This window comes from Oryzias latipes, chromosome 12 (genome assembly GCF_002234675.1).
Source record: "Oryzias latipes chromosome 12, ASM223467v1".
Classification (NCBI taxonomy): Eukaryota; Metazoa; Chordata; class Actinopteri; order Beloniformes; family Adrianichthyidae; genus Oryzias; species Oryzias latipes.
The window spans coordinates 2,225,360-2,252,808 of record NC_019870.2 but is presented as its reverse complement, the minus strand read 5'-3'; the positions used below and the strand labels follow the sequence as shown (position 1 = coordinate 2,252,808).

The following is a 27,449-nucleotide window of genomic DNA, read 5'->3' as shown; positions in this document are numbered from 1 at the left end:
CTCTACGCTCTTCACTTTCTGGGGCAGACTTTCTCTTATTCCTCCTTTTTGGTTCTTCTTCAGGCAATAACAAACAGAAATGTCTGTAAAAGCCGGATTGGAGAGATATTTGGAGGGGGAGGCAGTGTGGGATGATGGGATATGTGGTCCACATGAGTCCTGAACTGCATGAGTCTTTGGTTCTTGTCAGAGGGCGCCGCGTTAAAGCAAACCGAATGAGGATTCAATTCCAGCTGAATCCGCAAGAACGTCTTAAACGAAGGTCCATTTTTACATAAATGACTGTATAGGAGAACTGGACCGCATGGAACTTCCGGAACCAGAAGTTCAAGACCTCTACCACTTAACAAATGAAGGAGGAAGGCCTTCTGGTTTTAAGGACAGAAAGACACTCCTAATGTGCGTCATAAAGTATGCTGCGGTACAGTCTGATTACAGAAAAACTCTTTAAGTTGAGAAATATTCTAATGTTCTTTAATAAATGTTCTTACAAAGCATTAAGTTTCAGAAGGGATCTTGGGTGGGTGGGTTGGGGGATGGTGGTTCTCTGTACTCGCCGTTGTTCTTGTACACTAAACTGTTTCTTCACATTAAAAAGTTTGAATAAAAAGTGGTAGAATTCTGAAATCCTGTAGAATTTCCGCTTCCGACCAATGATGTCTGGGCGCCATCGTGTCTGCAGCCAGGTCCGCCTTCAGTCCCAATGACTTCCAGTTCACACGAAATGACGTCAACTGTATTTCTTGCAATACGGCTGTTGCCATGTTCAAACCAGAAATCATCAGTAAGCAGTAATTGGTCCAAGTCAGTGTCTGTGTCAACGTTTCTATGGCAATCAGTCTCTCCAATCAGGAGTGAGCTTATCAGAAGGCCACACCCCTGCCACTGAAAAGCGAGCTCTGGAGAGTCTGTCAATTAAACGCTTCGAACATTCAATGCGAGGCCAGCTGCTCTTCAGAATTTTCCTAAACGGTGGAAAAGTTACGGTAGTTGAAAGAATGTCAAGTCTGGAGCTAAAGCTTTGAAGTTAAAGGGTTAAGACCCTTCTTGTTTTGTCCTTTAAGAAACAAATCATTCTCTTGGAAACTTTCCTCTTTCCGACCCTTCACGGACCCAGACAACCCAAAAACCCACAGCGCCCTCCTTACAGGTGCATTTAACTGGTTCTTAAGACAGGTCCCTGAAACAGTCCACGTGTGACTGATGGAACAGAAATGAGGGTTCGACCACGACCAATCGTCACCCACCCATGTAGTTGATGATAAAGCCTTCGCCTTTGCCAAAGACGAGGCCCGCCGGGTCGGAGTGGAAGGTGATGGTCAGGTCCGGGCTGGTGGAGGAGAGCTTGAAGGGACCGCTGCCTCCGACGTAGCGGCCCAAGATCCGGGTGGCGACCTCGTCGCCGTCAGTGATGGTCAGCATGTCGCTGTCGCTGATGTTCAGCCTGTGGACAGGAGGGCGTCATTGAAAGAGTGGAGTGGGTGGTTAAACTGGCAGAAAACAGACTTCTGGTCCTCTCAGGTTTTCTTTCATCCAGAGTCCTCAATGGAGCAGAAAATATGGAGTTCAAGTCCTCCAAGTAGAAAACCTAGAGTTAGAGGTCTGACGGGCTGGTAGGACTGAGACTACAGTTGTGTTCTGAAGGGTTTGGTACCATCAACCACAGCTGTCATATTGATAGATATTTTATTCTCTTTGTTTCCAGCAACAACAGCCGTTGAACCAGGCACGTGCACAGGATTTTAGAGGGGCTCAAAGTTAGAAAAGAGCAGCAAAAACACTTTTTTTTGTCCTTTAAACAATGCCGACATTAAGTATAATTTTACAATAAACTAACAATAGAGAAAAACTCAGCTGAAAGTGATACAACTTTCATTTCTTTTACAAATTAAACAAACTATTGTCAACATGAGTTCGATGACTTTAGCATAGAGTGGGAAGACATCAAAGCAATAAAACCCTGGAGGCTCTTTACGTTGGCACATTGTGCTGCAGGCAGAATCAACATGAATTAGCTTTAATACAGGTGGTTCCCAGAACGCTGACATTTTTGATTATATTTTAAAGCCATCATACTGTGGCTGTGAGGATTCTGCAGTTTAGTTCAGTTTTTCAGTGTTTTTGGTCGTGTTCTGTCGTCTGTCAGTCACTCCAGGTTGCCGTCAATCATCCACAGCTGTCTTCTTCTTTTCTGTTCATTGTCTTCAGTCAGTAGAAGTGTGTAGGTCATCTATTTTATCTGCTTGTTGTTTCTCCACGGTTTTTGTCCTGAATACGTTTATTTATCAAATGTTTGCAGTTTTCCAGCATTTTGGCTCCTACTCCTCCAGTTCCTGACAGCTGAATCCAGTGTGACTCCTGTTCTATGTTGAGATTCACACCTAATTTCTCTTTTGCCTTCTATTCTCTAACACAGACTTTTGTTACGACTGCAAAGATTTTGATACAAAATGATGTGGAAACTGAATGATCCAGAACTTCAAGAAGGTTAATCTGATCAGGAAATGTTCCATCAGGCATTTAGTGTCAGAGCCGCAGTGAGGAAGCTTTGAACTCGCCACAACTACTGTTCATTGGTTTGTTGGTGTTTGTCTTACAGCTGAACATCCAGCAGCACTCGCTTGTCCTCCTCCACATGAACCCTCCAGCTGCAGTCCTCGCCTTCGCCGTACCACTCGGGCCAGTTAGGGGACAGAATCACGCCCCCAGGTCCGGTCAGGTCCCCCCCACACTGGGCTGCAGGGAAAGGGTTCAGATTGAGGAACTAGGACCACAACAGAGCCAACAAAAACACAACCGAGCACCGGCTTCACCTTTGCAGATGGGTTCTGTGTCGTTCCAGTACGGGTCCCGGGCGCTAATGCACTCAATTACAGGGGGGCCCTGTTCCAGAGAGTGGCCTGGGTCACAGGTGAACTGGATGACAGCTCCAACCCCGTACAGGGGGTCAGTGGTCGTGAAGTTTCCGTTCTGCAGGTACGGCTCGTAGCAGTGGCCCCGCTCAAAAGCTGGGGAAGCAAAACATCTGTTGGTTTTTTTTGGTCAAAATTCTGGAGGAATTTTTGTCGTTTAGCAGCAAAAAACTGGAAAAGACTCTTTCTTTGACGTCACCAATGAACTTAATGGTATCTACAAACAGACAGGAGTAAGAACCAGAGGTGCCCACAGTCTGGTCTGGTGTTTTCAGTCACAAGTCAAGTCTTTAGTCGGAAATGTCTTAGTTAAAATGAAAGTTCAGTTGTTAAACAGAAAATAAGGAGAGAAAAAAAGAGGAGATACAAACAGCCATAAAACAGTTCACACTGTTCTCAAAGTTCCAGTTACAAGTCAAGACTGGGATCTCAAAAGGAGAATGTCCAAGTCCATCCTCAGATCCAGGTTTTTATCTCTGGACAGAACCAAATCCATGACAGTGGGTCGAGTTGAAGAGACGCTGAAGACCCCAGCGGGCTTTCTGCGTTTCTTTGGGTTTCATCGCCGGCCTACCTTCGTAGCGGATGTTGAATCCTGTGTTAGGGTTGGGCTGATCGGTGATGAATTGGATCCGCACAGCCGGGCCCTCACTGATCACACCCTCAAAGGGGATCTGACCCCCACGGGCCGAGTCAAACAGAACCACCGAGCCGGCGTCCAGGCCGCTCCACAACACCAGCCTGCAGCAACGAGAAACGCGAGAAAGATTCCATTAATGGCGCCAGACAAGTTAATGTCGCTTCGAAGCGTCTGCCAACCAAGACCCGATGAAGATGGAGAGGATGTGGTGAAACAAAGAAAAAGCTGAGCACAACTGCAGGAAAAAGGTTCTACATCCTTTGTAAACTGGGACTCCAAAAAAAAAAAGAAGAAAAAGACCAGGAAGTTTCCTTTTGAGATAGTTTTTGGGTTGTCACCATTGACTGTTTTAGAGAACTGGACTGAGTGAATTTAGTGAAATTAGAACCCAGATTTTATGCCACATTTGCGTTTTCAGATTTTAGGTTCTCATTTTGGCGCTCCAGCTGTTGTTTTAACTTCCTGACTCACTTCCTGACTCTTGGTTCAAAACTGACCAGTCACCTTCAACAACTGAACACCTCAGAAAATGTGTCGCCACGTCAACAGAGAAAACTCATCCATCCGATTTCTAAACACGCACATTCTTGTTCAGGGTCACAGAGATGCTGGAGCCTATCCCAGCTGCTGTCAGGCAGATGCTGGGTTTACCCTGGACAGCCCCATGAGAGCCCCTTGCAGAACCCATGAGGTTAAATATGGATTCGGTTTTTTTAAACGTCCTTTTTTGTCTTTTTTTTAGGCTTTATTTATTATTTCCATTATTTTATTTTATTTTTATTTCATAATAAAATGTTGTTGTTTTTTGTGTGTTAATTGTTGCAAACCAATAGAAACGACAAAACAAAAACAAATAAATTGTCTAAAAAAGCCCAGAAAGATATTTGTTGTTGGCTCCTAGTTACATTTAGTTAAATTAAATTAAACTCGATTTTCCTGCTACAAAGCATCTCAAAGTGCTTCCAATAATAAAATAGATAATAATAATATAAAATTGGTAGTTAGTAGACCCTGACCTGATTTTTTCCTCCTTTTGTTCCACATTTGTCGCTTTGGACAGATGAACATGACTGTACCTGTCAGTCGGCCCCAAAAGCAGTCTCTCCAGGTGGAGGTGCAGCCTCTGGTCTTTTGGGGCCTCCAGGGACCAGGAGCAGGACCGGTCCAATGTGGCGTTGGGTCCGTGGTGGGGAGAGGGGGACAACACCCTCCCTATGGTGGCGTTCTTCACTGTGCCCCCACACAAAGCTGGAAGGACAAAACTGAGGCTGATCTGTGGCGAAACAGCTGGTTGGTTAATGTCGCCGCTTTAAATGAAAACTGAAACGACTGAACTACAGAAACAGATAGTATGATTCAGCAAAAGACTAATCAACCAAAAATACAGAAATACATTTGCACAAATAAAACGTTAATGAAGAATTTGGTGGTTTTAGTATTTCTAGATGTATACATTTATACATCTATTAGTATTTTTTTTATTTCTCTTACAATTCTTACTTTAAATTTTGTTCGTTTTTGTTCAATTGTTGCCTTAATGGTTTGTTTGATGCGTTTTAAACTAATTTTGTAAGTTTGACTGAATTCTTGGTTTAAAATGATTCAGATCATGTCATAAACTTCTGCACAAAAAATCAGTGTATATGTTTTTTGTAACACGTTTCTGTTTGTATATTAACAACAACAAAGTATTAGAGCCACCATTAAAAAAATGTGAGAATACTTTTTTTTAAATTAAAGACAAAAATTATTTGACAACATCAACCTTTTGACATAGTAAAAACGTAAAATTATAAGAAAAAAGTAAGCGTTTTACAAAAATAGAGGGAAAAAAATTAGAAATAGCTCCAAATTCTCTCAGAATAAAGTATTTTAATTAAAAGAAATAAATAAACATTTTTTTAAAACTAAATTAAAAATATACATTTTTTTATGAGAATAAAGTTGTAAACTATGTGGGAACAAAATTAAATATTACAAAATAAAATTGTACAATTATGATTAAAAAAGTCATCTTTTTACAAAAATGAAATCAAAAAAGTCAAATTTTTGTAAGAAAAAAGTCTAACAATTAGATATTATGAAAAAATGAGAATAAAGAAGAAAAAGTCAGAATTTTACAAGAGCAAGTTTTAAAATCATTGGAAGACAGAAAAAAATTGTTATGGTAATGAGAAAAAATTGGTTCTCAAAAATCAAAAATCTCTCAACAATAAAGTTGTAAAAAAAAAAACTCAGTGAGAATAAATTATAGGAAACACTGAGCGAGAATAAGTCAGAATATTATCAGAAATGTAGAGTAATAATTTTTCAAGATTAGTCATGAATTTATTAGAAGACGAGTCACAAAATGTTAGAAAATTTTTTTTCTCATAATTTCACAACTTTACTCTCATTTAGGTATATTTTTATCTGTTAGAGGTGCCTTGATATTCCATTTAAATGAACAGTTTTTTGCTTTTTATATTGAAAACCATAATAATACAAAATATTTGGCCAGTAATTTAAAAAATGAGACAATATCTGTATTTCAAAACATTGTATAAAAAACGTGTCATATATTAAAAAACTTCAATTGTAAAAAAAAAAGGTCAATGATCAATAGAGGTAATAGTGACACATAATTAATTCAACACGTTAAAAACATTATTCATTGTCTGCATAGTATTCTACTTGCAGACTAAATCAATTTAAACTTAGTATCTTTACTTAACATTTAAGAACGTAAAAAAACTCTTTTTGTTTTGGCACCAGCAGACCTCCATAGCTTCAGATTCAGACGCACTGACCTCTGCAGGTGGGCTCTTTGCCGCTCCAGGTTGGCAGGGAGGCGTTGAGGCAGGTGAGAAGGTGCGCCCCCTCCAGGTGGTAACCCATGTGGCAGTGGAAGCGGGCGATGCCACCGGGGAGCAGGTCCAGCACCGACACCTCCCCAAAGTGAGGCCTCTTTGGGAGAGGGCAGCTCAGCCTGAAAACTGCAAATAAGCACCAACTGTTGAGAAATATCCTCCCCTGAAAGGGGCGTCACTTTGTCCTTTGTCCAGTGATTTACGGGTCACACACACCGTTTCTGTCTTCTGCTGCTGCTGTAATGAATGCAGCCTGTTTTGCATTGAAAATGCAGGGATGCAAATGTGGCGCCAGATGCTGCTCCACATGGCGTGACGCTCTGCATCCGTGCAGCCGCCACCGAGGCACGTTTGACCTTTTCAAGGAGACCGTCTCAGAGCTCCACTTTGACTCGTGATGGCGGATTCGGTCTGAAAAATGGGATCTGACGGCGCACAAACGTTTACGTGAGGCGTCAACACGGAGCATGCTGGGAGATTTTCAGCCAGTCTTGATGGATGGAAGAACATCTTCTATCCTAAAGGGACAGTATTAGCTGGAAAGAAGCCCCCCGCAGCATGGTCGCGTTTGTTACATGTTTGGACCGTTACAGCAGCTGTAAATGTGCCGTAACGGTCTCTGCGGGAGATTTCGCGCCTCCGCGTGTCTCTGATGGGGTTCCGCTTTTCCATTTATCCAGATCGTCTTTCTCTGCCTCGTTAGATAGATGTGATTAATGTCACAGGTGGATCATTTCAGCCGGATGCTTCTCCTGTTTCAGCCTTGTCATTTCCCATCATGCACTGGCACTTTCAGTCCGAAACAGACACACACCTTCAGACGACTCATAGTCAGCCTTCTAATGAGACGACGGCCGATAAATCAGAGATCTAATGAGTGGATTCCCGCGACAGATTCAGTCACAGCGTCTGTTTTTCGGGAGGACAGGACTGGCTTTGGACTGTTTCAGCACGAAGACTCACTCTGGTAGTGCAGCTGGAACAGGCCCAGGCTCCCCTCCGCCGCAGAGCGGTAGGAAACCGACAGAGTGTTGGTGGGACTGCGGATGACCTGACCCTCCACCAGCAGCGTGTGATTGGCCAGAACCAGCGAGGCGCCTCGCTCGTCCACGCCCCTGATGGACAGCTGCTCGCTGTCGGACAGGTTCACGCTCTTCACCTGGAAACCCCAACAGACAGGCATCACACAGCGATTCAGACAGAAGTCTGATGAAATAACGACAATCAGATTCATGAGGCTGTTTACAGGTGTGAGCTACTTACCATTGAATCTATATATATTTTAAAAATATTGTAAAAGATAAATGGTGTATTTTCTACAACTAGCCATTTTGATTTTGTTAAAGTCAGTTTGCTTTGAATACAAAGGGGGTTTATACAAATATCCACCCTGTGTGTCCAAATAACATCTGTCCAACACAAGAGGCTGTTCGTTCGGCTGCTGGACAGGCCAAATAAAATAATGAATTTATATTTGCAAACTCTTAGGGGGCGTGTCTTTGCGTGAAACCAACAGAGCTTCAAACTTTGCCCCGCCCTTGAACACCACTGAGGGGATTTCAGTGGTGACAGATCAATTAAGACATTTGAATGGTATATGGGCTCAAGTTGCTGCTTACATAAAGTCTGTTTGGCATTTTGTGGAGCTGTCTGAATCTGCAATTCCAAAATCCACTGCCCTGAAATTTCCCAGAAGTCTCTGCAGAAAAGTAGCGTGCATGGATGCGTGAATGTAAACCACAATGCATCCCGTTTGAGCTATTTCATGTCTTTTATTCATCATCTGAACAGAGTGGATTCATAAATAGTCTTCGTAAAATGTCCTTATTGATCAGGGTTTTTACTTTGGGAAATCTGTGATGTCACATTTTGCGATTTAAAAAAAAAAGTAGTGAGAATTCTGTCTGAACTGCTTTTAAAATCCAGGGATAAATAGTACCGGACTATTTTGCTTCTTAGTAGTTAGGGAGGGAATTTGAGAATGCTGGCATGCCAACATTCCTACCTAAACCTTTTTTTCTTCTCACAGGAAAGAGTTTTAGCAAAGAAACAAGCGTCTACTTGAACAAAATCAGGGCAAAACAGGGTCAACTTCAACCAAACTAAAGTCAAATACTAAAACAGAAAGGGCGGTTAATTTATTCAGACCTCCAAAGCCCCTTAAACTTTAAAGTTCCACCTCGATCGTCTTCTGATCTATTTTCAAAGCGTTCTCAGTGGTCTTTTAATTACGATGATGATAAACCTGTGTTGTTTTCTAGGACACAGTTTCTGCAGAAATTCACCTCTGAGTTGTGGGAGGAAGTGTTGGAGCAACCTCGCCCCCCTTCCCATCACCCGTCAACAATAGCAATGCACCGAAAATGGCAACAATATCAGATCCATCCGTCCAGTTCTGATCCGGATTCCAGGTCCGACCAGGAAAACAAAGACGTTCATGGATCTGTGTGTCTGCATCAGACAGGAGCGGAGCAGGGAGCTCGTGTGTGTTTTCTACGTCACAGAGAAGATCTTTTTCAAACTGAATTTTTTTGTCTGCTCCTGATTCACAACGATTTGGATTAACGAATACTCAGAAATGTAATTTTCTTCATGAAAGTCGCCCATCGTCAGAAAAATGCCATGTCAAAAAGTGGGTCTGTCACGACTGAAGAAGAGGAGTTCCACCAGCGACCACTGGGGGGCAGAGTTGAGCCAAAGCTCCACTTGGAGTCTTGCAGGTCTGCGCAGCGACAGGAGGATAAGCTTAACCCCCCCCATCCTATCCAGAGGATGAGCAGAGAGCCCATAGGCAGTGAAGGCAACTGCATCCTGGAGGGATCCAACAATATGAGCTTCACCTGCATCCCCCTCCACATCTGCACCCCCCCCCAAACACCTGCAGCCTTCCTCCACCCCCCCACCCCCCCTCAACGTGATGCAGCGGGTGCAGGTGCGTACCTGCAGCTCCACGCCGTAGCCCGTGTACACCGTCACAGTGTAGGTGCAGTGCAGGAGGACGCCGTCGGGCAGGGGGGGGTTGTCCGCAGAGTCGATGAAGCCCTCCGGCTCGGTGAAATTCAGCATGCAGCTGGACGCGGCTGCAGAAAAAAAAACAGGGTTTGAGCGGGTTTCTGCTCGGATTAGGAGACTCGTTAATCCTGCTGGTGTGATTACTGCAGGAAACTCCTAACTTCCTGGAGTTGCTGTTGAACATTTCCTTAGGAAGAAGTTAGGAACTGGAGCTTTCCCTAAACGTCTCGGTAATCACGATTATGCCTTCTCAGGCCGCTGCATTTGCTGCAGCTGGAAAAGTGGGACATCTCCGAACGTCACGTTTTTCTTCAGGACGTCAAACCTGCCGGAGGAGCCGAGAGAGGAGAAGAACCCGACAAGATTCCCAGTCAAAGTGAAATTTAGATGATGAAATTGTCCTCTGGAGCCCCACTATGTAATGTGAATATTTCTTTTTTCCTCAGTGCCACTTCACTGTGATGAAGTGACCTAGTTTTAGAGGCTGCTGGCAAAGAAGAAAATCTATTTTCCAGAGATGTTTGCAGAAAAGTTCTTTAAATATGATTTAATACGTTCATTTATCTCGATGTTGTCAACTTAGTTCCTGCTTAATTCAAAGGAAAATGTTCCCTTCTTTAGCTCTTTGTGGTTTAAGATGAACGAGACTAAAATAGTTTGAACCGAATTAAATAAAAAAAAATCAACTGATCTGGATAAATCTGACCAAGTTTTTTAAATAAAAAGTTAAAAAGAAACAGACAATCACACAACAAAGCAAGCCCGCCCCCGTGTCCCATCATCCATGTGTTTAAACTCTCTCCTGCTAGCTTACAGCCCCTCACACCCCCAACTGAACATCAGCAGTGCAATCAAATTGGTGAAGAATGAATAAAAAGGTCAAATTAAACAGACAATTACACAAAGCAAAGCAAAGGATAAAAATTAAAGTTCAGCTGTGGAGGATTTCAGGAATGACTGTAAACCCAAAGCATTCATCTTTAGGACTTTATTTAAATTCAGTTCTTTTCTGGTATTTGTTTTTAGAATAAATTCTCAGAAGGCGAAGAAAAAGTTTGACAAAATAGTTACCCACAAAACAAAGAAATAGCAAAGAAAAACTGTTAAAAATGTAACTCTGTTCAAAAGAACAATAAATGAATAAAAATAAACACAAAGAAAGAAAATTACACATTTCCATTATTAGTTCATCTTCATGTTCTTTTGAGAAATGCCCCAGAAAGACCCAATGCGTCTTGAATTTGGCCCTGATGGCTTTCCATACACTGAAGCTGCTTTAAGGTCTATTTGGAAAAAAAGGAAAAAAGGAAAAATGATTAAATGCCACAAATACCTGCTGAAAGTGCATCCCCGTCCAGCATGGAGCTCTCCATGGTGCTGTCAGCCTCCAGCTCGAGGGGCGGGGTCTGTGTGCGAGGCGGCTGGAAGTTTGCGTCCGTGGGAGGGGTCAGACGGCGGCCTTGGCCCGGCGCTGCGGCTGATTCCGGCGGCTTCACCTCGTTTTTCTGCAGCTCTGGAGCGTGACTCCCGTGGAGGGAGCTAACAGTCAGTCCTCTGCCCAGGAGAGGGAGCAGATTCTGGGGCAGAGCAGATGGGGCGACGTCCCCTTTCTGGGGCGCGGGGCGCCGTTTTTGGGGCAGGACCGAGCGCGATGAACCGGCTGCCGGGCTCGCACTTCTGCCTCTGGAGACGTCCTCCCCTGGTGGTCGGATGGAGGTTGAGGCTGTGACAGCTTCCTCATCTAAGAAAAATGACAACCACTGTCAGTGTGTGTGTGTGTGGGGGGGGGGGGGTTCATGTCCTGCTGTCGGTAGGGTGTGGGGGGTTGGGGGGGGGGGTCCTGTTCGATTCTGGTCATGCTCACAAACAGCTCAGCATCACCAGGAACTGGAGGAAACGCAGGAAGTGCACAGACGGGAGAACAGCTCTGCCATGCATGCTAAACCCTCTGCAGCTTCCTCCAAAACAGCAAACAGCAGCATTTCTACCCCCCCACACCCCCACCCCCCCACAGCCCCCACAGCCCCCACAACAACAGCCAGCATCCACGCTCCGAGCCGGAGCTTAGCTCAGAGCTTAGCCTGCATTTCAGTGCCGTTTCCAGGCTCAACATTAAACATTCGTGTCATTTCTGAGGTGACGAAGTCAGGAGAGAAGACGACACGGAGACTCGTTCAAATCTGATGACTCAGCGTGTCGCGCCGCCATCACCACTAAACTCATTCCAGCCTTCAGAGCGGCGCATTTATCCGAGCAGCTACTCAGCAGCTGCTGACACACAATCCTCCAAACAACACTCTGTTAGAACAACTTTCTGCAGATTTCTTCTTCTTCCTGTTTCTATCATAATTGGTTCCAGAGGAAAGCCCACCGGAAATGTTATTTCCCAATCATCACCAGGAACAAGTCTATTTGGACGTGTTCACACTCAACAAGTTCTGCAACCAGAGAAACGAGCCCAGCAGTTGTTGAAAATCATCAGTCAAAGCCGTTCCAACAACGACTACTCAACCTCCACCTGTCAATCAAATGGCCCGGCCCAAAATTTAACACATACACACAAAAACACTGAAACGTCTTCCCTGCAAGAGTTGCCATCCATGTTCAGAACCCGCTGAATCTCTTTCAGGGTTGCTGGAGCCTATCCCAGTGCACTCTGAACAGGTCATCAGTCTGCGGCAGAGTCACATGACCACACACCCTCACACACCTGGGGGCAATTTAGTCCCCAGTCACTCTGTGAGGCATGTTTTTGGACTGAAACCGGAGAGCCTGGACTAAACCATGCAAACACGAGGAGAACACGCAAAAACCACACAGACGGACCCAAGCCGGATTCAAACCCGCGCCTGAGAGCGCTAACCACTACACCCCCGTGCAGCTTCCAAGAGGATATTAAACGGATATTAAATTTAACAAAAAAGGTTTAAAAAGACGTTTTTCTGTACGACTCAATTCTGGAATGGAAACTAGAGTATCCTGCCCCCTAGAGGTCACTCTGTGAACTGACCTTGTTAAAGATATTGAAACGCTTTAAGTTTATTTCTATGAAAGATAATTCCTTACCAAATTCAGTTTCCAAAGGTGTTTTACCTAAAGGCCGTGTCACACAGCCACTGCATACTTTCTGTGGATTTTCCACGTATGACATTTTGGTCTTTGGTGATCCATGCGTGACATTCGTCGTTCAAAAGTGTTTCTCGCGTTCGTCTTTCATCGATGTCTGCAGATTTTTACGTGAATTCGGTTATGGGCCGAATTTATATTTTTGGTCTGTGGAAAATTCCGAAGTTTACTCGCATTTTAGTTAATCTTAGGCAATTCTTCGGGATTTTTGCAAGATAAATACGCAAATTCTTGTTTTTCCACGACCGTCCCACGCATGTTCACGTGTGACCAATTTTCATTTGTTCAATATGCTCAAAATGTAGGTTGTGGCTGTGGGACACGGCCTTTAGCAGCAAAGAGATCTGGTTTGATTCAGTTTTCATGTTATTTTAGCTCCTGTAAGCTGCTGTACGTTTTAGTCCCTTCAGGATTTGAAAAACACAGTTTGGGTTTTGGGTCATGAACCTTTTTCTGTCGGTCCAGCTTTCCAGAGACGTTCAGAACCCAACAGAAGCGGGCTCAGGTGGAGCTTCTGCAGCGGAACAGAGACCTGCTGCGCTCTCAGAGGAGTCTCTGGTTTCCGTGTTCACCTCCAAGGACGTCCTGATAGAAGCTCTGCGGCGCGGCGCCGTCCCCCCCCCCCCCCCCCCCCCCCCCCCCGTCAGGCTCAGAGAGCCGACCCTGTCAGGTCGCGTTGGGCACTTTGCTGCCTGAGCAGCACTTCAGAGGTTGTGTTTGCTGGGTTGTGTTGACAGCATTTGGTGGGAAGCCTTCGGTGGCTGACAGTCCTCAGGCCTTAATTGGTCTCCAGTGTGAGCACATTGGTATTCAGCAAACCTTTGTTTGCTTTGGTTGTTGCAGTTTTGCCAATTACCTTATTTCTGGCAGGGGTGGGGGGGGTCATCATCAGGCTTTGAACCGTGTGAACACTGATGTCTAATGAGACGGACGCAAGAGAGCAGTGGCTCATCCGAAACAACTTTTATGTTGTAATCTCTTCGTTTTTAGCACTAAAATGTGTCCTGTTGTCTGAATCCCAACAAAATTGGTGTCCAAAGATTAAATTGGATAAAACTGGAAAAGAAAGGAATCACTTTTCCGCTCCAAACGCTTGTTCTCTATTGTTGACTTTGTTGTGTAAATGAGGGCTGGAGGAAAGCTCCAACAGGCCAAACGTTGGGTGACATGATGGGAAAGAAGGAAACATTTAACAGCTTTAAAAGACACAGCAATTTTCCTTTTTAGCGTAACATCAGAGGCGGACGCTTCAAAAAAACAACCTTTCCTTTGTAGAAAGGTCGGAACCAAAATGCAAAAATTGTGTTACCAAAGCGAACGTGTCGTAATGGAGATGAAAAGTACTTTTAACTCCTTCACCCCAACAGTGGGAGTACGCAGAAGCAGAACAGAGTGACAGTATTGCAAGAAAATCCTCTTTACAAAGTGGACGAGGCTTGTAAAAACGCTTGTTGCCAAGGAAATTTAGAAAATGAAGTTCAATGTTTCAAAGTAAATATTGGTACATGCATTCATCAGACTGAAACATGAAAAAAACATAATGGTTGCTATGGGAAACCACCTTCATAATGGCAGCAAACTGACTGAGAAGTCAGAAATTTCTAACTTTTCATTTGAACCTTAAAGCAGTTCAAAGGTCATTTGAGTTTGAGGTAAACGAGGCTAAGGAATAAGTCTGCATAACCAACACCATGTCATTTGGAAAAAACTCCTCTTCGATGGGTGATGTCCCATAGTGGAATGTAGTTAAATCTACCATGGCCAAAGTAATACTCATAATCTGTTTAGTAAACATGTTGCTGCCAACCATTTTACAAAAATCTATTGCAATTTCTTGTGGAAGAATAGATGACATGGTGGAGCTGAGCTTTGGAGGTTGTTGAGGACATAAATCACCACTCAATCCTGCCTGCAAGTTCATATTTGGCACTGAAAATGAAAATTCATATTTTTTGGTCTTACTGCGCGTGTTTTGAAAAATCCAAACAGCCAGCTAAAACCGGTCCAGTACAAACTGCAGACTGACGTGACCCAGATTCTTTTCATTGTCATTGTTTTTAAAAAAAATACTTCCCTCGTTTGAAGATCCAACATGTCGGGCAATAGAGCCCTCACTCTTACATTTTAGACAAGCGAGAATCCCAAGCCCACCATTTACATTCCAAAATTTGGAGCAAACCAGAAAGTATCAAAAGTTGTAATTCTTAAAGCGACCACTGGAGGCTGGTTTCAGAAGGGAGAATTTTCCAGTGACGTCCAACATCACACCAATAAAAGCATGTACAGTCAGGTATCCATAAGTTTTGCTTATGTTCTTTCTATTCTTGGTGGCGGTCCGTTAGGGGGCGGAGTTAATTTAGTTTAACCAGATCTTAAATGTGTGTATCATTAGGGGAAATTCTTCTTGATTGGCAGGTGGGTTTACCAAACTAAACAGTCACAGTTTTGGTCCACCACAGATTATCAGTCAAGTGTTTGTTGAGCCCAAAGGGATTTCCGTTTGACTGATCTCTGTCAGAGAAAATAAGAGACTGGTCAGCAGCGGTGAAGAGAGCCTTTCAATTCAGGAAAGCCTTGATGTTGGTCTTTTCAAAGGCCTGAGGGATGGGCTGTGTGGGCACTCCCGGGGGTGCAGTGATACCACGCTGACCCCTCCGTCACAGCAACGTGATGAAAGGTAACACTCGACAAAGTTTATTAGACAGCTGGATTGCGTGCTGCAGCTGGGAGCGTGCAGGCCAGCCGGGCCTTTTTCAGCACATCAGTGAGCGTCCAGACTGTTATTGATTCTCAGAGTTTCCAAGCAGCACAATCTGTGGTGACAGCAACAAACAGAAACAGGAGTCACGGCTTCTCTGTCTAGACAGGCTCCTCTGAGGATTGAGGTGTTGAGCTCAGTTTGAATTATGATGCAACACTAAATTCTGACCCAGAGACACAAAAGCCCACAGTTGTGTTTACACCGAGTCCAAGATTTTTACATCTGTTTGTGTTTTCTGTCCCTGTAAAACTACTTCAACTTCATTTTTTTATTTTGTAAAAGCATCATTTACTGTTTAATTCTACGCAGATGACTCTCATTTCTATGTTCATCTAAACTCACTCATTTCTGGATGATTATTTATAGCTTCAAGACAACATTTTAGTATTTTGCCGCTAGAAAATACAAATTCAACGCTTGGCAACACAAGAACTTTATGGAGGAGGAAGATGAAACACAGAAGCATAATTTCAAATCAGTTCAGTTGTTTTATAAACATCCAGTCCTTCACTGAGTCTGTCTCAAAGTGCAACACAAAAACGACATGGGCCAGGGGCGGAGCTACGTTCCCCAATTTTTTAATCAATGTTAGCATCGTTATTGACAAAAATTAATATATCATCAATACAGGCTTCCATAAGATGTTCAAAGAATTTAGGAAATTTTGTTTCTGATGTCGTGAAAGTTCGATGTTTGGATATTATATATTATATATTTCATCTCTTATTGTGCTTGAATTCCACATTAGAGAGGCAGATTTTTCTTTCAAGAATTTCTACGCATTTAAAATTATTTTTTTCTTGCTGCTTTACATCAGTGATAATACCTCAGCTAGAAGAACTGCTGTTATAATATTGATAACAATTACAAAACTGTTTGAAATATGTGTTTCTTTACGTGTGTCACTGCAAGACACCTAAAGGGAGCTCATAAAAATGAAACAATCAATTACTGTGCTTGTGTAGGTGTATCCTGAAGTATTTGTAAGGATCATGGAAGTTATTCGCACTTATGACGTATGTTGTCCTTACGCCACACTCTAGCCGTTAGTAAGGTGCGCGTATTCCTTACTGACCTGCTCAAACGCCGGCGTTGACGTTGAGTGTTGATGGGATCCGTAGGTACCTGTAGGATGTCCACACAAACTACGTCTGATTGGTTAATTGCGCCTCACTTCTTCCCCCTTACAGCAACCCCTACAGGTTTGACCATTTTTCAGGGCAGTTGGGAGAAAGGATTGATCTGCAGTGGTTTATAGATATATTTCATGTAGATTATAACGGCAGAGATTTCCATGTGTCCATGATTGTAGCATCTAACCGATCTCCACACCTCCCACAACACAAACACAACCTCATTCAAGATTCTTTTCTCTGGGATGCAGCATTTGTGGCTTTAAGTCAACGTGACAAAACACAGTTTGTGGTTTTAGGTTTTTGGAGTGTGCCTGAAGGTCAAAGCCAAATTCCTCCTTTGTTTGGACATTTGCCTCCCATCCAGTACCAAACTGCAATCCCGCCACAAAGACCACTGAACCACAGACAGAACCAGTCCAACAGACTAAGATAAGGTCATAGTAAAAATGTACTCAATTAAGAGTAGCACTACTTCAAAGTAATACTACTCAAATGGAAAATTCTGGAGTCGGATGGAAAAATGTATTCGATTCAGGATCTTCCAGACGGATAAACGACTTTTGGAATTAGTTGGTTTCGTTTTATAAAAACAACAAACATCGTTTGAACCATTCCAGTTGAACTAAATCGGCCTGAATCTCATGAGTTCAGGTCTCTCTGTGGTGTTCCAGCTTTGTCCCGGTCCAATTTCGGGTTATCGTTGAGTTTGGACCGCAGTTTGAATCCAACAAGTTTTTCCTGCAACACTCTTTGCTGGTTTATTTTCTCCGTTTTTGCTGGCTCTGTGCCTCTAAGATTAGGTAACACATTGTAGAATCTGGTCCAGGCGGCTTGGCAACAAACAGCTGACATCAATCTGAATTAGTTTGCTAATCTTCGACATATCCAGCCGTCTTTGTGAGCGCCGCCAAGACGCCGCGGCGCTGTGCTCAGACACGGTGCGGCAACTTTCATCTGCCTGCAAGATTTAGATTCAAACAAGACTCTCAGAAACGCTGACAAAAAGAGAAAGGCAGCAGGAATTTATGTAATGCTGCTTGAAAAAAGAAGGCATCATGATCTCCAAAAAAAAAAAAAAGGGAGATTGAAAGAACGTGGGTGATGAAATGTGTCTGATGTGCAGCAGCGCTCAGATTTATTTCGATCACAGCTCCGTCTGAGTCACAAATACTCAAAAAGATGTAAAATCAGACTCCAGTCATATTCAAACTACACCGTTTATCCCCTGACAGCAGCCGTGTGGGAAATCAGGAGGCGCAGGCCAACATTTCTGGTCCAGCAGCTGATGACGTCCAGTCAAAATCATCTCTTTTTCACTCATTTAAGACTTTCTAGAGACTTCTACTTCGCCTCCCAGAAGAAAATGTGGCAAAAATGCAACGACATAAAGCTGGCGGTGATGCAAAGCGGCTTAAAATTACATGCAATCACCATGGAAACAATGCCAAAGGAGAGTCAACTGGTGGCTTTGTCACGGAGGAAACACAAATCCCTTTGAAACAAGCGAATCTCCTTGGTGATAAGAAAACCCACTCGGTTCTGCGTGTGAGGGCCCAGAACCGTTTGGATCGCCCGCTCCTCCACCGGCTTCACTCTGGGATGCCAGCGCACGGATGCTGAGGCGTCCGCATGATGGAAGCAGCTCCCAACTATGGAGCAGAGCTGTCACATAAACAGACCGCTGCAAAGAAAAATCAAATCAAATCGTCTTTCCAACAGAAAATGATCTAATCACGCAACTTTCACGACGAGCAAATCTTTTAAAAACGTTTTTTTGGATACTGAGTTATAATAAATACTTTGTGAAGTCTTTGAAGAGAGAATTAAACCTCCCAAACTGAAGGAACGGCTCAATACGCAGACTGGAATGTAGTCATTGTTCTGGTTTTGAGACCCAGAATTATTACTTTTTGGAAATAAAAGAATCCAGACAGTTTTCTTGGCAGATTTTCCTGCAAACAAACTCTTCTCTGTTTTCATTCATATCTCCCTCATTTTAAGAGGAGCTGTTTTTGCAGAGGACAAAACAAACAGGAGTGAATGGATGTTAAAAGCTTTATTTCATGTCATAGAAGGACAAACGTCACCATTCTCAGCCAACAAAACCAATAATAGACTTCTGGACCATGTGTGTTGGTGTTTTTGCTGTTAGGACAGCTGCACTCAGTCTACGAGCTGATTGAAAGAACCAATCAGCATCAACCTTCATGTCCATGTCTGTGATTGGCTGGCTCTACTGGCACATTTGTATCGTGGCGCCCTGCTCCAGCGCAGCAGCGAGAGATTTTCTCTCCAGTGAAAATTGTTTTGTTTGCACATATTTTTGGGTTTCGAGAGAATCTTTCTGTGTCAAGCACAAAATAATGTTTAGTGCTTGACACAAAATGAGTGTTGTGCTTGAAATAATGGCGCAAAAAGCACTCTGTATATCTGCGTAAACAGTCGCAGAGTCGCATGTGTTTAGTTAGGGATAATGACCGAGGAAGTGTGTGTTAAAAAGTGATAACGCACGCCTAAAAAAGTAGTTCCGGTCAAATCAAACTTTATCTTCATCATCTGGACAAAAACAAGCTGTAAGAGGAGAACTTTCTCTCTGAACTGATGCTTTATTCAACCCATCATGACCTTCAGTGTATGGATCGCTTTCCTTTGCCGCTGCAGTCGAGGTCGGTGACGGCTCAACCGGCTAAGTGCCGCTCCAAAAAACAAATAGTCGAGTTTTTGTGAAAAAAACAATTAAAACCAAAAAAAGTAACTAGAATACAGATCTAAAAACTGATTAAATATTTATTTCTGTAAGTGACCATGGCATGAGCGGGTTAATGGCCAACAAAGTGTTTTATACAGAAATTAACGCATGTCCGTTTGCGTCGGATGGTTCAGGCTTCTACAGCGTGCATTAATCTCTGATAACGCACACTTCGTCAGCCATTAACCCTTAATCTACACCCAGTAGCCAATCAGAATCAGGTATTCACCTGGAGCATTGTATATGTTTTTAAGGGGTTAAGTTGAGTTGGTCTGGGAGCCGGTTTAGCTTGTGCTGGTTTGCGGCACCTTCCGTTCGTGAAACCGGGGTTCAAAACCGTGCTGCTCCCTATTCCCTTCTCTGCCGGTCCCAAGCCCGGATAAAAAAATGTTTTTTTCGGATACTTTATTTATCCCTCAATGGGGAAATTCTTCTCCGCATTTGACCCACCCCCTGGGGGAGCGGTGAGCTGCAGCGGAACTGCGCTCGGGAGGCGGTAGCGTTAAGGGTCTTGCCTAAGGACCTCACTGGGTGATGTTAACTGCTCGCCATTGATATGGTAACTGGCCATGGTACCAATGTTTCTTCCTCTCCGGGAATCGAACCCTGGATTCCTGCATGGTAGCCTCTCACCTTACCAACCGAGATACTCAGCCGCTAAATTGAGAGGGTTGCGTCAGGAAGGGCATCCGGCGTAAAACATTGCCAAGTAAACCATGCGACTCATCCTCGAAAGAGAGGTTGTTTCGCTGTGGCGACCCCTGATGGGAAAAACCGAAAGAGAAAGAAGAAGGTTGAGTTGGTCCATTCCAAGCAACCCGTGAGGCGTTATAGCTACATTAGCATAACAAAGACAGAAATGGCTTGTGTGCAGTGCCCTCTGCTGGATATCTGTGGTAAATAAAAGACCTAAAAAGACAGTTTATGACTGAAGAATGAAGAGTTTGTTTGTTTGTTTGAGGTGATCTCAATAAGAGAAACAGAGGATTGTCGCTACGATTTTTCCCCGTTCTCACAGGCTGCCAACTTCTTTCAAAGACGGACCAACGCAATCAAGTCTGAGAGAGTAAAGCTGTGTCAGAGAAGCACTGAAAGGAGAAGCTTAACTACAATGAAGATGGCCTCCTTTGTGGTTTCCAAGCACATTTTTGTGTGTCTCTCAAAGGCGGATCCGCGGCGCTAGAATACAGAGAAAAATCTCATCCTTTGTCCTCTTTGTTGCTCCATTTAATTTGTATGCTAGGAGCTGCTGGTTGTTAAAAATGCTTTATCAGACCCAAGACTGGCAGCCACAGTATCTGGAATGCATTCCCTGTCTGCCATGTCTGCTCCCCATGGAGACACACCGAGATAAACACACACACAAACACATGCACAGCACAATTCAGCTGCCTCCGTTCTGCACAGGCTATCACAGGCTTTTGCTGCAGTGCAAAGGCAGCTCAGGTAATCGTTCCGGCTGCAGGTAGAACAGCTTTTGCTTCCAGAAAATTACGCTGCTACATATGATTCTGACAGAGTAAATCAAATTCTATTCCAGGTTATTCCAGGAGATTTGATCCATGTTACCCCCATCATTTCAATGACAAATTCTGATAGGCAAAAACATCCAAAACTATGAGCAAGAACAATACATCCACACTTTCTCTTAAGCTGAATAAGACAAAAATATTCTTCACTCTGAGAAGGACACACGTCTTCCTGGAGGTCGTTTACCTCACGATCTGTAACTGAATTCCATGACTTTGGTTAGATCTCTGAGGTTATATTCAGGCTCAAATCACATTCAGAGATCGGGAAGAGGCTTTTTTCTCATCCAAGCAAAAGAGGATGTCACGTCCTTTGATGTAAAATACAGCTGTGTATCATCAGCATAGAAAATGTATTAAAAATATCAAACCAAATAATGGAGCTCAGAGATTCCCCAATCCTGGTCATCGAGATCCTCCCCTTAAGATGCAGCCACTTCTCTACATGACCCTGCAGGACAACCCAAAAACCCGCAGCACCTGTGTGGGGGTGCATGTGACGTAGGCTTTAGCTGCACCAAAGGTTTTCTGGATGGACTCTTGTCCTCAGATCTTCTGCTCATCATGAATTCTGCTGAATTCCTGTGGGACGTTTCTCTCTAACAAACTTCTGCGTCTGCAGCCTGACTCAGGTGAAACCTCTGAAGTGTGAAGCTCCGGGTTGGCTTAATGATTCCCTGAGTTAGAATTGATGAGTGCTGACACGTGCACACACACGTGCACGTGCCAATCAATGAGATCCCCGAAATTCCAGCCCGGGTCAGCCAGTGGGATGACCTGAGATGCAAGCACAGACTCACAAACAAACAACGTAAACAAGCTCATTATGCAGACGAAGGGTGAAGCTTACAGGAGCAGAACCGTTGGCAGAACGTCACCTCATCAGAACACATCTTCCTCTTAAGGATGGTGAATAGTATTCAAATATTTCAACATCAAAGAGTCACCGCGATAAGTCCAGAAATGTCAGCTCCATGTCAGTTTCTATGGAACCCTGGACAACACATAAAAAAAACTAGTTGTTCCCTTAAATAAATAATGTGTGCACAAAAAATGCTTTGTTTCGCACACAAAAGGCAAAGAAGTTTGCACAAAATGCTAAGTTGTTTGCACAAAATGCTAGGTTGATTGCACAAAATGCTAGGTTGATTGCACAAAATGCTAGGTTGATTGCACAAAATGCTAGGTTGATTGCACAAAATCCTAAATTGATTGCACAAAATGCTAAATTGATTGCACAAAATCCTAAATTGATTGCACAAAATGCTAAGCTGTTTGCACAAAATGCTAGGTTGATTGCACAAAATGCTAGGTTGTTTGCACAAAATGCTAGGTTGATTGCACAAAATGCTAAGTTGTTTGCACAAAATGCTAGGTTGTTTGCACAAAATGCTAGGTTGATTGCACAAAATGCTAAGCTGTTTGCACAAAATGCTAGGTTGATTGCACAAAATCCTAAATTGATTGCACAAAATGCTAAATTGATTGCACAAAATCCTAAATTGATTGCACAAAATGCTAAATTGATTGCACAAAATGCTAGGTTGATTGCACAAAATGCTAGGTTGATTGCACAAAATGCTAGGTTGATTGCACAAAATCCTAAATTGATTGCACAAAATGCTAAATTGATTGCACAAAATCCTAAATTGATTGCACAAAATGCTAAGCTGTTTGCACAAAATGCTAGGTTGATTGCACAAAATGCTAGGTTGTTTGCACAAAATGCTAGGTTGATTGCACAAAATGCTAAGTTGTTTGCACAAAATGCTAGGTTGTTTGCACAAAATGCTAGGTTGATTGCACAAAATGCTAAGCTGTTTGCACAAAATGCTAGGTTGATTGCACAAAATCCTAAATTGATTGCACAAAATGCTAAATTGATTGCACAAAATCCTAAATTGATTGCACAAAATGCTAAGCTGTTTGCACAAAATGCTAGGTTGTTTGCACAAAATGCTAGGTTGATTGCACAAAATGCTAAGTTGTTTGCACAAAATGCTAGGTTGTTTGCACAAAATGCTAGGTTGATTGCACAAAATGCTAAGCTGTTTGCACAAAATGCTAGGTTGATTGCACAACATGCTAGGTTGATTGCACAAAATGCTAAGCTGTTTGCACAAAATGCTAGGTTGATTGCACAAAATGCTAAATTGATCGCACAAAATGCTAAGCTGTTTGCACAAAATGCTAGGTTGATTGCACAAAATGCTAGGTTGATTGCACAAAATGCTAGGTTGATTGCACAAAATGCTAAGCTGTTTGCCAAAATGCTGTTGTTTGCACAAATTGCTAAGTTGTTTGCACAAAATGCTAAGTTGTTTGCACAAAATGCTACGTTGTTTGCACAAAATGCTACGTTGTTTGCACAAAATGCTACGTTTTCGTTACTAAGTTATAATTTTTTTGTCAAACGTGGAGCTGGACTGTTTCCTTCTGGAAACCTTCATTTATCTCACCTGCTTTACACCATAAAATAGAACAGAATATGTCGTTTCCTGGATCATTTACTCCAACAGAATTTATGAAGCTGTTGTTAAAAGACATTCAGTTCCCAAACAATGTTGTCTTTTATGGTACATAAATCACCGCCTCCCACACGGCCGCCTCCACATCCGATTATTTAAAAGGTAAAAACATTAAGTGCTGTTCTGAGGATTCAGATCAGGTGTAAAAAAAAATAGGAGGAACTGGATCGGTTCTGGAAGGTGAGACGACAAACGAGTCTGACCGTCGGTCAGGAATCGGACCAAAATGATGCAGACTTGGCGTGGACGGCGTTTGTCACTGGGATCAGGTGTTGCAGCAGTGGCCAGCTCAGATGAGCAGATGGCATTTTCTGTGGGGTTCATCTCCTTTGCACCAGCCCTCCTCCATCACCCTCCCACCCCGTGCCGCAGGTGCCCCTGCCTCCAAGTCACACTCTCATAAAATACTCTGCATAAAAAGCTCCACGACATTTTCCTCTTTCCTTTCTGCTCTGACAAACTTAGTTGTGTCCCTTGAGCGGCACGCTAGATTAATGGAAAAGAAATCCAGTTGCTCAACCACATAAACGCTCTCCCAGTTGGATATTAGCTCAACACTGGCAGAGCTTAGTACTCACTAAGTGTGTTTTGCTCTTTTTTTGTGCCAGAGCCCATTAACAGATTGTGTTACAGTGATGAAACCCCCATGATTCTGGTTTCTAAAGCAGATTTTCCTCAAACTTGAATTCGGACCATGAGACCAGTTTCACGCCCACACAGGAGACAATCCCATTTAGATGGAGACTTCCAAGAGCTCTGTTGAAGAAACGCACAACAGGAAAGAACGACTTTTAACAGAAAAACAATAGGGAAGCTGCAACAACTCATTTATACTCTGATGCGTCACAGCTCCCTCTGGTGGTGGCAGGTGGAAAAAAGACTAGACTACTCAAATTCAGCGAAAGAACTAGTGCCAAAGGATACAGGTCGTAGTAAACACTTATGTAAGGGGAAGTAAGGGTGAAGTAGGGGAGAAGCAGGCGTTTCGGACTGATTACTGATCTGATCTTTCTCAGATCCTGCAAACTGTAGCAGGAGCCTTTTAGTGCTGTTCACATGATACGTGCACGCTCCTTGCTGCAGCCTGACTGTTACAAATGAGGAAATGAGAAAAGTTTGGTTTACATGGACATCCTACGGGCACTCACGATCACGTGCACACCCCATGCATGCAGCTTTTGGACACAGTCAATAGCGCCAGTACTCGCACATTTCTAACGACTAGAGAGTGGCGTAAGGACCCCGTACGACAGCATCACGATACACCATAGGGGAATGTAACTTCTTACAGATACTTTACAAAACACTTAGCACATGCATGACAATGGTACATTCCATTTTTCTGACGTCCCTCCTTGGACTAATGCAGCGGAAGTCATTCAGACGCAGCTCCAGCAGTAGATGGTGAAACTGATGCAACGTGTTGTCCTCGCTAAAGTTCAGATTTGTCAACTCTGGACACGCCACAACGCCCAGATCGTGCTGCGGCGCTACAACTGCACTCCTGCCAGAGCGATGCGTCTGTACGTTGACTTAACATTGAAGCTGGACGCCTCTGCTGCACCAATCGCATTTGGTGTAAATGCAGCTTAATGAGGGAACCTCTTAAGGAACCGACACACCGGCTGGGTGAAGCCGGGGACGTTCACGCAGCGGCGGGGAAGGGGATTCTTCTTCTCTTGTTTTTCTACTGTTTACTGGTGCTTGTCCGCTGCCTACAGTGGGACGAACCTTGATGTGAAATGTTGAAGCGCTGCAAATCTTTCTCCAGGTTTTCTCTTTCACAGCTCTGTTCTGATATATGAAAGACTTTCTAGTCACATAATTCCAGCCAGGCAGAAAAAGTGCAATTATTATTTTCTCCTCTGCGATCATGTTTACAACAGTTTGTACTTCTATGTTTTGAACAGGACGCCAACACACATCCCCACCAAATCAGAGTCTCTCATTGGTCAAAGTTCAGCGTTGGCATGATTACGTGTAAAGAAGTTCAAGTGGTTGAACTTCCAGCGCGCGATCATTGACTGCCCGATTTGTCTACTGGACGTAGAAACAGGCATGGCGACCTGTGAGCGTTCGGAACATTCAAGTTCATGTGCGTTTACGTCGACCTTTCATTGAAAGTGGCTGCTTGAACGCGAGCCGGCGCGGCCGGTGTGCGTAGGTACCTTCACACGAGATGTTGTTGTTTTGGTGCAGAGCTGCTGAAAGATGCTCATTGTGGTGTGCCGCCATCTAGTGTTTGGGAGTTTACGTGGAGCAAAACAAAAGTTGCTGAACTAAATGTTTGCCAATAAATCATTAATTAGATGTAGCTGAAATCAATACCAGAATTGTCAAATTAAATATCACGATACTTCACAGAATCCATTTGTTTTCCTACAGAGTATAATATTTGGTTATTGGTCAGCTGTGTGATGGTGTTCGTCTGGGGGCGGAGTCAGAAACACAGAGATGGGGGGGGGGGGGGTGTAGAACGGCAAAGGAAGGAAGAGACTCTTCACAGTGACAATGTTACGGCCTTCAGAGAGAAAATCCTCATCTGGATAATAAAATCCAGAAGAAACTACTTTTAGTTCCGTCCCTCCAAAAGCAAAAGAGGCTTTTCACACTTTGATAAATCCAAATGTAGACTTTTGAAATGTGAGCATCTCCAGGAAAAACTCTAAAATGAGAGAAGTGTTGATTTTTGGATCGATGGCCCTCGTTTTGTTCAGCTCAGCAGAGTGAAAACGCCACGCTCAGCGAGGGTCGCCTAACCGCCATTCTGTGCTGCATCACTGGAGACGACGCTTGGTGTTTTGGTATCAGGCTACAGGACGGGGTTGACGGGATTAACGGGGAGCGTGTTCGCGGACGGTGACGGCAGCCAAAGCGCACAGATGGTCACCAGTGACGGAGCGGTGACTGTCGGCGCCTTCTGCGATGCCTCACATTTCACGTTAGCGCTTTCTTGGTCTGTCATGGCAACGAGCTGATGCGGAGCACGAGGAGCACCTGTGCCGTGACACGGAGAGGCGGCGCGCTCGTCGCGTGACTGACGAGCCTGAAGCTCCAGGAATCCACACAAATGAGCCGCTGACTTCTGGAAGTGCTGCACCTTTGCCTCGCTGCGCGGCGTCTTACGAGAAACACAGTTAATCCCCGCGAGGATTAAACGTCCTTTAAAAGAGAGAGGAAAGTATTCCAGAGTCAGAACAGTTTTCCAGCTTTGCGGGGCGCCGCTGAGCCGGATGTGGGTTTAGGGCTAAGATTAGAGCGGGATTAGAGGGGGAATGTCAAAGAAGGAAGTGTTTGGGAGCGAAAACAGTCAATGAAGCTCCTGACGGGGACGCAGCAGGAATCCACAAACACAAGTCATTGAAACCCTCCTCACACTCCTGCCTCCTCCAGCCAGCAGCAGGGGGGGCTAAGGGGGCCCTGGGGGGGCAGAAGACGAAGAGTGAAGGCAGACAGCACCCCCACCCCCCACCCCCAGCCAAAGCCGTGCTGCGTTTTCTCCTGCATCCACAGCTGGAATGACCTCCTGCTTCACCGTCGCGCGTCCCGGTTGAAGGATCAATGAGGAACCGTCTGAAGGAGGAGGAGCTCCTTGCCCGCATGTCGGAGCAAAACTACAGATGCCCGGCCTTACGGGTGAACGCAGGCCCAGATTCAGCCACCCCGTGGGGTCCGGGTGGAATATCAGGGGAGATGGGAGTCTGAGTGGGGCTCAGAGTTCGGGGCGTCAAATCCTTCCGAGCCCCTAAAATGCTTAGAAAACCACGTGATCACTTTGGCAGTTCATCTATCCATACATTCATCTCCTTCTGCACCTACCAGGCTTGGGACAGGCACATGCAGGACACTAGTTTGTGCCTTCTTGAGGAATCATCCATCTTTTTATTTTTGTCTATTTCAAGGATTCAAAGGGTTTTTATTGCCGTTGTCAGTGAACAAAACAGTTTCACAGACTTGGAATTTGCTGCGGTGCCAATGTGCCACATACAACACATGGTAATAAAAATGAGCAACTTATTGTTTGAATAACCTGTTCCTCTGCGTGTCAGTCTTTTTTTCCTATTTTTGTTGCTTTTTAGACCTTCTTTTACCTTAACAACACTTATCACATGTATGACGATGGTATGTTCTGTTACGATGGTCCACAAGGGAACTGAAAGACACACCTGAGATGCAGCCGCTCCTCTCTACAGCCCTCCACGGACCC

General features: G+C 44.0%; 1 protein-coding gene across 3 annotated transcripts in view; it reads right to left on the bottom strand.

The window, feature by feature from the left end:
- Positions 1-27,449, bottom strand: part of sez6l (seizure related 6 homolog like) — a 52,742-nt gene that overhangs the window by 10,354 nt on the left and 14,939 nt on the right. For all 3 annotated transcript variants that reach the window (XM_023961137.1, XM_023961138.1, XM_023961136.1), the window contains exons 2-10: positions 10,747-11,154; positions 9,342-9,481; positions 7,365-7,560; positions 6,342-6,527; positions 4,629-4,800; positions 3,487-3,653; positions 2,814-3,008; positions 2,598-2,736; positions 1,248-1,444 (exon numbers count right to left, since the gene is read on the bottom strand). In XM_023961137.1, the coding sequence (XP_023816905.1) occupies positions 1,248-1,444; positions 2,598-2,736; positions 2,814-3,008; positions 3,487-3,653; positions 4,629-4,800; positions 6,342-6,527; positions 7,365-7,560; positions 9,342-9,481; positions 10,747-11,154 (1,800 nt within the window). The remainder of the gene's footprint in view (positions 1-1,247; positions 1,445-2,597; positions 2,737-2,813; positions 3,009-3,486; positions 3,654-4,628; positions 4,801-6,341; positions 6,528-7,364; positions 7,561-9,341; positions 9,482-10,746; positions 11,155-27,449) is intronic.